At 46.7% G+C, this 12,500-nt stretch overlaps 1 protein-coding gene across 1 annotated transcript in view; it reads right to left on the bottom strand.

The window, feature by feature from the left end:
- LOC115825342 (dolichyl-diphosphooligosaccharide--protein glycosyltransferase subunit STT3B-like) overlaps positions 1-12,500 on the bottom strand; it is a 93,449-nt gene that overhangs the window by 31,819 nt on the left and 49,130 nt on the right. Inside the window, exon 2 of the mRNA XM_030789160.1 lies at positions 11,875-11,983. Coding sequence (XP_030645020.1) covers positions 11,875-11,983 — 109 coding nt within the window. The remainder of the gene's footprint in view (positions 1-11,874; positions 11,984-12,500) is intronic.

Here is a 12,500-nt window from a genome sequence, read left to right as displayed (position 1 = left end):
CTTGAGAAAGATAAATGGTTATCTATGAGTGAGAATGTGTCTCATTACACACAGCCCACAAAGAATCACATTCACAAAGAGCACAGCAGACGCAGAGTCGGCAGGAGAAAGAAAGAAAGAAAAAAAGAAAGAAAGAAAGTAAGAAAGAAAGAAAGAAAAAGAAAGAGGAGGAGTGGTGGTAATAAACTAAGAAAGACTGAAAGAAAAGTGAGAAGTGTGAGACAGAATGCCAGAGAACGAGGGAGAGACGGAGAGAGAGAGAGAGAGAGAGAGAGAGAGAGATGATGATGATGCAGAGACAGGCAGAATAATAAAGCGTTCTGTAAGAGAAAGAACGTTTGCAGATGGAGGGATGAGAAACAGAGGGAGAGAGAGGTGAGAGACAGAACCGTACACACTAAAGCCCTTTGAGACTGTAAACAGTGATATTGGGCTCTAAACTTGAACTTAAGGAAGAGGAGTCAGACAGCTTCATGTTTGAGACTGTCTGCTCTGATAGCAAATGAAGTGGTATGACTGTGTGTGTGTGTGTTTCTGCAATAGAGAGAGTATGTGTGCGCGTGTGTGTGTGAGTGTGTACATGAGTGTGTGTGTTTCTGTGTGTGTGTGTGAGTGTGTGTGTGTGTAGTGGACATGTTTGGAGCACGTTACATGCTGTATTTCTTACACGGCCTGTTTATGAGTGTGAAACACCCTGGAGTGATTTTACACTAACACCCAGTCACATGTCTACTGAGTCACTCTACGGTTAAAGGTCAGTGGTGAAGGGTCAAGCTCAGGATTCAAACTATCTACTCTCAACCCCAGTTACTGTACTACTTATAATGTGTGTGTGTGTGTGTGTTTTACTAACCACATAGTATTACACTGTTCTAATTAGTGGTATCTGGATACTGTTTATGTCTTAAAGAGTTTTATAGTGCCTGTAATCGCGTTTCAGTTCATTAACAATTCATTAAACCACGAAAGAGGCAAAGCCACCACCTGCTCAGACAACACGTCCAGTAAAAACGTCCACTAAAACTTTTCTGTTCAAGTTTTCACTGTTCTGCCCTCTGAAATTAATGTTGTAGAGAGCAATAAAAAAGTTCACTCACTTCTTCCCAACTCCAGAGCAAATCAATGAGTTTCAGTAAGTTCCTGGCCTGCTGCTGGGTTTACTGTCTCACCCATTACTCCTCCTATCATAATGCAGTTCTGAGGACAAAGCAAAATAAAACTAAAACAAACCCCACAACAAAACAAACAAACAAACAAACAGTCAAGCTACTGGGCTGTTACCAGCAGAGAAACATTTATTGAGATTTTATGGCTGCAACAGTAAAGCTATAACTGTGGAAAGTCACCCCCCCCCCCCCAGTCTTAACTGCTCTCTTTTGTTGCATGATGTGTGCTGTATTCAGAATCAATTCAGGACCAATCCAGAGCACCAAAGACCAGGTTCCACAGTACCAAAGACCAAGTTCCAAAGAACCAAAAACCAGGTTCCACAGTACCAAAGACCATCTGTGCCATGTGGTCACATGCGAGTAAGAGCCAATCACCACTCCAGCCAGACCATCTCAGAGGACGGTACTGTACACTGTGGTGAACTGAACTCAGATGGTGCCACCAGTCAAACCCACATTCATCCATCCACTCGCAAACTGTACACAGCAAATGAAAACCAAACTAACCCATTCTCCACGACCAGATAATTACATTTATTAAGTCTGTCATCAGTCAAATGGCCGTAAACACTCTGTAGGGTTTTTAAATAACCACGGCCTGACCAACCAGCAGATGCTACTCATGCTCCTGGTTCAGTGTCAGTCACTCCTCACTTCTCTACACTGTGTGTGTCACTCCTCACTTCTCTACACTGTGTATGTCACTCCTCACTTCTCCACACTGTGTATGTCACTCCTCACTTCTCTACACTGTGTCGTTCACTCCTCACTTCTCTACACTGTGTATGTCACTGCTCACTTTTCTACACTGTGTATGTCACTCCTCACTTCTCCACACTGTGTATGTCACTCCTCACTTCTCTACACTGTGTATGTCACTCCTCACTTCTCCACACTGTGTATGTCACTCCTCACTTCTCTACACTGTGTATGTCACTCCTCACTTCTCTACACTGTGTCAGTCACTTCTCACTTCTCTACACTGTGTATGTCACTCCTCACTTCTCTACACTGTGTATGTCACTCCTCACTTCTCCACACTGTGTATGTCACTCCTCACTTCTCTACACTGTGTATGTCACTCCTCACTTCTCTACACTGTGTCAGTCACTTCTCACTTCTCTACACTGTGTATGTCACTCCTCACTTCTCTACACTGTGTATGTCACTCCTCACTTCTCTACACTGTGTCAGTCACTCCTCACTTCTCTACACTGTGTATGTCACTCCTCACTTCTCTACACTGTGTATGTCACTCCTCACTTCTCTACACTGTGTATGCCACTCCTCACTTCTCCACACTGTGTATGTCACTCCTCACTTCTCTACACTGTGTATGTCACTCCTCACTTCTCTACACTGTGTCGGTCACTCCTCACTTCTCTACACTGTGTATGTCACTCCTCACTTCTCTACACTGTGTCAGTCACTCCTCACTTCTCTACACTGTGTATGCCACTCCTCACTTCTCTACACTGTGTCGGTCACACCTCACTTCTCTACACTGTGTATGTCACTCCTCACTTCTCTACACTGTGTATGCCACTACTCACTTCTCTACACTGTGTATGTCACTCCTCACTTCTCTACACTGTGTATGTCACTTCTCACTTCTCTACACTGTGTATGTCACTCCTCACTTCTCTACACTGTGTCAGTCACTCCTCACTTCTCTACACTGTGTATGTCACTCCTCACTTCTCTACACTGTGTATGTCACTCCTCACTTCTCCACACTGTGTATGTCACTGCTCACTTCTCTACACTGTGTATGTCACTCTTCACTTCTCTACACTGTGTATGTCACTCCTCACTTCTCTACACTGTGTATGTCACTCCTCACTTCTCTACACTGTGTATGCCACTCTTCACTTCTCTACACTGTGTATGTCACTCCTCACTTCTCTACACTGTGTATGTCACTCCTCACTTCTCTACACTGTGTATGTCACTCCTCACTTCTCTACACTGTGTCAGTCACTTCTCACTTCTCTACACTGTGTATGTCACTCCTCACTTCTCTACACTGTGTATGTCACTCCTCACTTCTCTACACTGTGTATGTCACTCCTCACTTCTCTACACTGTGTCAGTCACTCCTCACTTCTCTACACTGTGTATGTCACTCCTCACTTCTCTACACTGTGTATGTCACTCCTCACTTCTCTACACTGTGTATGCCACTCCTCACTTCTCCACACTGTGTATGTCACTCCTCACTTCTCTACACTGTGTATGTCACTCCTCACTTCTCTACACTGTGTCGGTCACTCCTCACTTCTCTACACTGTGTATGTCACTCCTCACTTCTCTACACTGTGTCAGTCACTCCTCACTTCTCTACACTGTGTATGCCACTCCTCACTTCTCTACACTGTGTCGGTCACTCCTCACTTCTCTACACTGTGTATGTCACTCCTCACTTCTCTACACTGTGTATGTCACTCCTCACTTCTCTACACTGTGTATGTCACTCCTCACTTCTCTACACTGTGTATGTCACTTCTCACTTCTCTACACTGTGTATGTCACTCCTCACTTCTCTACACTGTGTCAGTCACTCCTCACTTCTCTACACTGTGTATGTCACTCCTCACTTCTCTACACTGTGTATGTCACTCCTCACTTCTCCACACTGTGTATGTCACTGCTCACTTCTCTACACTGTGTATGTCACTCCTCACTTCTCTACACTGTGTCGGTCACTCCTCACTTCTCTACACTGTGTATGTCACTCCTCACTTCTCTACACTGTGTATGTCACTCCTCACTTCTCTACACTGTGTATGCCACTCTTCACTTCTCTACACTGTGTATGTCACTCCTCACTTCTCTACACTGTGTATGCCACTCTTCACTTCTCTACACTGTGTATGTCACTCCTCACTTCTCTACACTGTGTATGCCACTCTTCACTTCTCTACACTGTGTATGTCACTCCTCACTTCTCTACACTGTGTATGTCACTCCTCACTTCTCTACACTGTGTATGCCACTCTTCACTTCTCTACACTGTGTATGTCACTCCTCACTTCTCTACACTGTGTATGCCACTCTTCACTTCTCTACACTGTGTATGTCACTCCTCACTTCTCTACACTGTGTATGTCACTCCTCACTTCTCTACACTGTGTATGTCACTCCTCACTTCTCTACACTGTGTATGCCACTACTCACTTCTCTACACTGTGTATGTCACTCCTCACTTCTCTACACTGTGTCGGTCACTCCTCACTTCTCTACACTGTGTATGTCACTCCTCACTTCTCTACACTGTGTATGTCACTTCTCACTTCTCTACACTGTGTATGTCACTCCTCACTTCTCTACACTGTGTCAGTCACTCCTCACTTCTCTACACTGTGTCAGTCACTCCTCACTTCTCTACACTGTGTATGTCACTCCTCACTTCTCTACACTGTGTATGTCACTCCTCACTTCTCTACGCCGAGGACAAAGCTGTGCAGAGAACAGCTAATCTGAGTTTATGATCCGTCTATTTGAGAATGTCGTTTAGGATGCCATCTGTCCCACAAGGTTTTCTAGACTGCAAGGTTTTCAGTTTCCTTTTTAGTTTTTTTTTTTTTTTTTGGTTGTCTCCAGTTCTGCCACAAACAATTAATTAATTGATTCTTCTTTTCCTCTGGGTGTATGTTTGTACTGTTTTAGGGTCCTAAATCCTGTCTTTCTGTACTTTTGATTTGACAATTTCCTTGAGTTCTTTCTTGCAGTCAAAATCAAACTTATCTTCATTTTTCTTTTTTTTTATTTTCCTACTAGTTGGGGCAAACTGGGTAATTTTGCCAGACAATTAAAAATCTCATTAATATGTTTTATTGTGAGGTTTAGTCTTTCTTTATTGTGAGGGCATTTTTTTTTTTACCAGAGGGGAAATCTGGCATTCTTTCTTGCTAATTGCTGCCTGGTATTGTTCCCTGCTGTATTGTGGACCAATCTGCATAATGTCTTTATGCTGTGCAGGTTACCGGGCTTTGTGAACAAACTGTTAGTTTGGGTTCTTTTCAGAGACACAATAATTTGGCTGTGACCTCACATTGATGTCAGTGGTTTGACTGTGAATGGGTCGAGTGGGTTTGAATGGGTTTGACTGTGAGGTTCATCACCTAAAGGAATCTCCTCTGGCTTTTCCATGGCAGTATAGAGATAGAGGCTTTGACACACCTGCAGGAGTTCTCCTCAGCTTTTATTGGTGGTTTTACCAAAGCCATTCCTTTGGGAGGGCGTGGCAGAATTATTTCATGATGTGCTGGTCACGTTGTGTATCTGTGATGTCTAGTTCCATACTAGTTCCTCACTGGTTCTCACTGGTTCCTCACTGGTTCTCGCATTCAGTTCTCCACAGATCAGCACATTTCCTTGGGTTGGGAAATGGCTGATTTCCCTCTCATCGTTTGGAAAGATTTCATCATTGAAATACTGTGGGGTAAATGTAGACTGCTCATAAATAGATGCTCTGTGTATTACAGGGTACGTCTTTTTTCATTTTTAAGCACAACCGATACTTTCCCTGTTTCAGTAGTCTGAGTGAATTTGAGTGTCTGGGTTTAAACCAAATAAATATCCTCCTGAGTATCTCTTCTGGTTGACCCCACTGAGTTTTATTGAGGGGCTGACAGCTCCCTGTAACCTGGAGGACAACCAGTGGGCACAGCTCCTTCACACCAAGTCTCCTGTGAGATTATCCTCATATCACATTAACTGATTTCTTTTAGAGACCCTGGCTTCAGCTTTTCAGTCTAAAGACTGAGGAGTGTGATTTCTGAGTGTTCCCCACTGAACCACTGAAAAGACTTCATTTATTCGTGCGTTTCTTTCATTTGCAACGTCAAAAAGAGATGCATGTCTCTGGACGCGCGGACGTGTTTCACACAGTCATTGGGATTTATCTGATACTGTCGAAGACGATTACGGTAAGAACGAATATCCACAGGAGGGCTGTGCTCTGAGTGCTTGCGTTTCTCCTGCTGTCTCTCTGACTCAGTGCGGTTCTGTGGCCAAGAACAGCATCCCTCAGTGTTCTGGCAAACACAGGCACACTGACTTTTTCTGTTTTGATCAGGCGAGCGTGGCAGGAGAAGTTTTCCATCCTGAGTCAGGGGAGGTGCACCAGATGGAGATTTGGTTTGAGCGCACAGCCTCTCTTTAGATACTGGCACTGGTTTTTGAAAGGGCTTTGGGGTGGACATATTTTCCTGTTACCAGGCTGGAGAAGACTTTGGCGATGGGGCATCCTTGCTGTTGGCCTTGTATATGATTGCTCTGAGTGATGTGATGGCCCTGTTTCTGCTGTGTCCTCGGGACCAGCACCAGGACGGCGCTGGCTGAGCCCAGCGGGGATTCAGAGACCAAGACCACAGTCTTGCCTGTGGTTGCACAACAGATGGCTGTGTCGGTGTGGTATTGGTTCGGGGCAGTTGGCTGTGTCGGTGTGGTATTGGTTCGGGGCAGTTGGCTGTGTCGGTGTGGTATTGGTTCGGGGCAGTTGGCTGTGTTGGTGTGGTATTGGTTCGGGGCAGTTGGCTGTGTCGGTGTGGTATTGGTTCGGGGCAGTTGGCTGTGTCGGTGTGGTATTGGTTCGGGGCAGTTGGCTGTGTCGGTATGGTATTGGTTCGGGGCAGTTGGCTGTGTTGGTGTGGTATTGGTTCGGGTCTTGCCTGTGGTTGCACAACAGATTTTGGAAACACTGTGCCTTGGAAACAGCCTTTTCTCATCTAGGAATTTGCCATTTCTATCCATCAGTATAGCAAGCTCTGTTTTCTTGGCATTTTCTGTTTGGGTTTTGGTGCATGTACTGGGTTCTGGTGATAACCGTAGTTCAGCGGGGTTGGACAGTGGGTAAGGTTCTGCTGATGGCTGTAGTTGTGGGGTGTTTGAGTGGTGGGTTTGGTTCTGCTGATGGCTGTAACTGATGAGGGTTGAGCACTGGGCTGATGAGAACTGGGTGTGTCAGGGTGGTGTGGGTGGGGCTGGGTGTGTCAGGGTGGTGTGGGTGGAGCTGGATGTGTCAGGATGGTGTGGGTGGGGCTGGGTATGTCAGGGTGGTGAGGGTGGGGCTGGGTGTATCAGGGCGGAGTGGGTAGGGCTGGGCGTGTCAGGGCAGAGTGGGTGGGGCTGGGCGGGTCAGGGTGGTGAGGGTGGGTCTGACTGCTCTATGACAGTTCTGAGTGGACAGCTGGTGCAGTGACTCTGGCAGGCGGTCCCCGTTTCTGTCTCTGTTCATGAACTCCTTCATCAGAGCAGTCAGCTCTGTCCCCACGCGCTCTCCGTCCTGTTTCATCTCCCTCATTTCACCCTCCCAGTTCACCCAGTTCCCTCATGAGGTTGTCCCTGTCTTGCTGCAGTTCACTGAGCTGGTGCTGGCTTCACCCTTGTTCCTTTCTCATTATGGAGGTTTGTTGCTCAAGGACACGTCTGAGTGTTCTCTATCTCTCGAACGAGAAAACGTTTCCCTAATTTGTACTGGTTCTGTGTCTAATTTGGTAAAATGGTCAGGCGGACATTGTCGCGTCTAAGCAAGGACTGCATTCCTTCACTGTTTTCTGCCTTTCTGTGGGGCGGCTGTGTGTTGGGGGAGCTGTGTGTTGGGGGAGCTGTGTGTTGGGGGAGCCGGTGAGGTATTGGTTCGGGGCAGTTGGCTGTCGGTGTGGTATTGGTTCGAGGCAGTTGGCTGTGTCGGTGTGGTATTGGTTCGGGGCAGTTGGCTGTGGAGCCGGTGTGGTATTGGTTCGGGGCAGTTGGCTGTCGGTGTGGTATTGGTTCGGGGCAGTTGGCTGTGTCGGTGTGGTATTGGTTTCGGGGCAGTTGGCTGTGTTGGTATGGTATTGGTTCGGGGCAGTTGGCTGCTGGTGTGGTATTGGTTCGGGGCAGTTGGCTGTGTCGGTGTGGTATTGGTTCGGGGCAGTTGGCTGTCGGTGTGGTATTGGTTCGGGGCAGTTGGCTGTGTCGGTGTGGTATTGGTTCGGGGCAGTTGGCTGTGTCGGTGTGGTATTGGTTCGGGGCAGTTGGCTGTGTCGGTGTGGTATTGGTTCGGGGCAGTTGGCTGTGTCGGTGTGGTATTGGTTCGGGGCAGTTGGCTGTGTTGGTGTGGTATTGGTTCGGGGCAGTTGGCTGTCGGTGTGGTATTGGTTCGGGGCAGTTGGCTGTCAGTGTGGTGTTGGTTCGGGGCAGTTGGCTGTCGGTGTGGTATTGGTTCGGGCAGTTGGCTGTGTTGGTGTGGTATTGGTTCGAGGCAGTTGGCTGTGTTGGTGTGGTATTGGTTCGGGGCAGTTGGCTGTGTTGGTGTGGTATTGGTTCGGGGCAGTTGGCTGTGTTGGTGTGGTATTGGTTCGGGGCAGTTGGCTGTCGGTGTGGTATTGGTTCGGGGCAGTTGGCTGTGTCGGTGTGGTATTGGTTCGGGGCAGTTGGCTGTCGGTGTGGTATTGGTTTCGGGGCAGTTGCATGTAAGGGTTTCAAAACGTTTCTTAAAACGCCAGCGAGGTTCCCCCGCATCATTGCTGTCCTATTTTTACAGATGTTGACTGTTGTCATGGTTGTGTCAGGGTCTTAATTTTCTCTCTATGTTTAATTTTCTATCCATTACAGATACCTTCCCTCTTAACTGAGTGGAAAAATGTGAAAATGACAGTGTCAGACCCTGGGTTGATTCAAATAGAAAATTAAATCACTTATTTGTCCATTTTTTACACTGATCACCAAACAGGGTCTCTGGCCTTTCTCTCTCTCGAGTTTTCATTCCTACTGGCATCTTGGGCGGTCACTTTTTTAATATCCGATGAATAGTGTACTGGAACAGAATCAGTTGAGTGGGGGCGTGCAATCTGGCTCTCTGATTGGCTATGGTAGATTGGGTACTCTGCTTCTGATTTGTTCATGCTGAGGGTTAATTTGAATGGTTACGTTTGAAAGATTTTATAAAAGGATATAACTGCCAACTGTTACCCTTTGCCTTAGCAATTTAGCAGAAGTGTAACTTAGTAAGCTCAAGTTTTTCAACACAAAAAGTTCTAAATTTGCATTTGTGTGTTATTAAAGGTTATTTGAGTGTTCTGTCTGGGCTAGTTCCTATTAGTTCTTGTGCACTCACTCCTGTTTTGTAGTTTAAGATGGATGAAAATCTTCTGAATCTCTCTTTTTCTTCTCTCTGACAGCAATGTCCCTCTATTGTCTCTGTCCTCTCTCTCTCTCTCTCTCCTGCGATTTAACTGCAATTCTTTCATTTCCTCTCTGTGTGATGTTATAATCCTTCTTTTACTGTTCTCTGTAGATTTGAGTGTAATGAAGTAATTTCTCTCGTTTTAAGATCATCAAATTTTGTTATTATTCAACAGCTCAAGCTATGACTCTCTTTCTCTCCCTTTCCCTCCCTTTCTATCTCTCCTTCTCTCTCTCCCTCCTTCACTCCTTCTCTCTTCCTCTCTCTCTCCCCCCTCTCCCCACCCCTCTCTCCCTCCCTCCCTTTCTACCTCTCTTGCTCTCTCTCAAGCTCTCTCTCTCTCTCCCTCATTTCTTCTCTCTCTCTTGCGCTCTCTCTCTCTCTCTCTCTCTCTCTCGGATAGAGTATGACAGCTCCATCATACTGCAAGACTGTACAAAATCAATAAATAAACAGAATTTAATATGCGGCAGAGATATTTTATGTGATGACCTTCAGCGTGTCATTGCATTTTTTGTCAGTGTATTAAAAACAGACAATAATGGCTGTGTGTGTCCTTAGAGAGGGGGTGGGCTGAGGCTTCATGAGGAATTTCAAATGAGACTTATTTCATTCAGCCCAAGCTCTTCTGCAGACACACTCCCCTAAAATGCCCCAAAAGAACTGCCCTCACTGTGGTCGGCCCAGGCAATGAACCATCCGCTTAAGGCTAATGATAACCATGCTCTTAACCTGGGCCTGCTGCAGTCTCTCTCTCTCTCTGTATGTCTCTGTCTCTATCTCTTTTTCTCTCTCTCTCTGTGTCTCTCTATCTCTGTGTCTCTGTCTCTCTCTCTCTCTGTATGTCTCTGTCTCTGTCTCTTTTTCTCTCTCTCTCTGTGTCTCTGTCTCTCTCTCTGTGTCTCTCCCTCTATCTCTCTGTTTCTCTGTGTGTGTGTGTGTGTGTGTGTGTGTGTGTGTGTCTCTCTCTCTGCCTCTGTCTTTCTCTGTGTGTCTCTCTCTCTTTGTCTCTCTGTGTCTGTCTCTCTCTCTCTCTGTGTTTGTGTCTCTCTCTCTGCCTCTGTCTTTCTCTCTGTGTCTCTCTCTCTCTGTGTCTGTCTCTCTCTCTCTCTCTCCGTCCCTGTGTCTCTCTCTCTGTGTCTGTGTCTCTCTCTCTGCCTCTGTCTTTCTCTCTGTGTCTCTCTCTCTCTCTCTGCCTGTCTCTCTCTCTCTGTGTCTGTCTCTCTCTCTCTGTGTGTCTGTGTCCATTAGTATGTGTAATTACGGAACAGAGAAGGTGCCAAAAGCAAGCGGAGAGAAACCATGGGGTAACAGACATTACTACGTTGCCACACAGTAATGTGTCTGGCCATTGTGTGGCCATGATGATCACTTTAGCACTCCTGTGAGAGATCTGACGACAAAATAAATAAACAAACAAAGGAATAAAAACTACAGCCCGGGACAGAGCAGAGAAAAATCACACCCAGAATGCCAGGTCGTAACTCACACCATAAAAGGTCGCGGACTCATCAGCAGACTGTAGACTCGGTAAACAGCCCCTGGGCATCTGCCTGAGAGAACCCATCACATCAGCCGCCCACCGTGTCACGTCTGAGAGGCGGGCCGAGGGAGGCGTGGCATTGAGGGACAGAAAAATGAGTGACAGTTGATACTGGACCAATCGTTCCCTGTCATCTCACACACCGTTCGACTGAAGTATTTGTGGTTCATCTTTGCGGTCACGGTGTGTTTTACACCTCCCTGACATGGGTGGAGTAACTGGAGCAGGAGGCTGCTCCTCAGGCGTCCGTCTGGAGGACATGGCAGAACATTTACAGTAACAGTGTATTCTGTAATTTCATAAACTCGCAACAGCACGGGCCCGGAGCGCCAGCCTTATTCTGGGGATGCTGCGTGTGTGTGTGTGTGTGTGTGTGTGGGCAAGGAGACAGGGGTTGGTGCTACAGGTGCTTTTCTCGAGAGACAAACCAGAGAAAGACTTTAGTATCAGCTGCCTCCCAGTGCTAAGCCAGTATCCCTAAGTGTGGAGCCAGTATCCCTAAGTGTGGAGCCAGTAAAATAATGTGGAGCATTCGCTACTGCTACACGCTAATCATCAATGCAGTACCAAGCATGGAAGCAGAGCATCAGAAAACACACAAAGGCCTCACTCCACTGACCCGTGAAACAAATGGAAAGACAGTAATTGGGAATCTAATATGTATTTCACAAAGGAGGGCATTTCTCTACAGGTTCTCACTTAATGATGGCGTTAAGTTAACGTGGGCACGTCAGCTCTCTCCTCCAGTTCTAACAATGGTGAGCAAAGGTTCCTCCTTGTTTTTTGGGGGTTTTTTTTTGGGGGGGGGGGGGGGGGGGGGGGGGGTACTCATACTCAACACTGAGAGGCTTGTCTCCTAAGAGCAACTGGCTGCTTACCCAACAACCTGCGTGGGGCTGATCACAGTCTGTGTGCGGTCACAGAGATCTGCAGCCAGCATTTAGACACCGTGTGTTGCTTTTCCAGGAGACGTTTTGACTGTGACTCACCGTTCCTCCCACGATCCGGCCCAAAGGGTACCAGGCCCGCTCATCGAACCAGTTCAGGAACTCATAAAACCCATTGGTGGTGAGGTAGTGAGTGGACCTGTAGTTAAACCTGCAGACACACACACACACACACACACACACACACACACACACACACACACACAAAAACAGGTCAGAACGAGGTTAATGACATACAACACCCATCACAGACAGAAAAGAATCTACCTGACCAAACATCTGTTAGCATCCTGCCTGACAGGCGCTATGCAAATGCCTGTTTCTGTGGAAAATGATAGCTTAGCCGTGCCTCTGTTTTGCATAGATGCTATGGCTGGTTGTTAGAAAGCTGACTTCCAACCTCTCTGAGGTTTGAGAAGATCCATCTTCTTTTGTGTTTCAGCACCAGACAGCTCTGTGGGTGACTAAAACATCAAAACCATTTTCCAAAACCTATACTTTATTTTACGCGGCTCAGACTGACTCCGCGGTTTAAGACGACAGCAAAAGAAAATTATTGAAAAAGAAGAAAGGGAAAGGAAAAAACGCCTCAGGCTAAAAAAAAAAACCCCGTTACTTAATTTCCCTCTCAAAATCATGCCTCTTAGGATTCTTTTCAAGCAGTATCA

This window comes from Chanos chanos, chromosome 12 (assembly GCF_902362185.1).
Source record: "Chanos chanos chromosome 12, fChaCha1.1, whole genome shotgun sequence".
In the NCBI taxonomy this organism is placed as follows: domain Eukaryota; kingdom Metazoa; phylum Chordata; class Actinopteri; order Gonorynchiformes; family Chanidae; genus Chanos; species Chanos chanos.
This window is presented reverse-complemented; position numbering and strand designations above follow the sequence as displayed.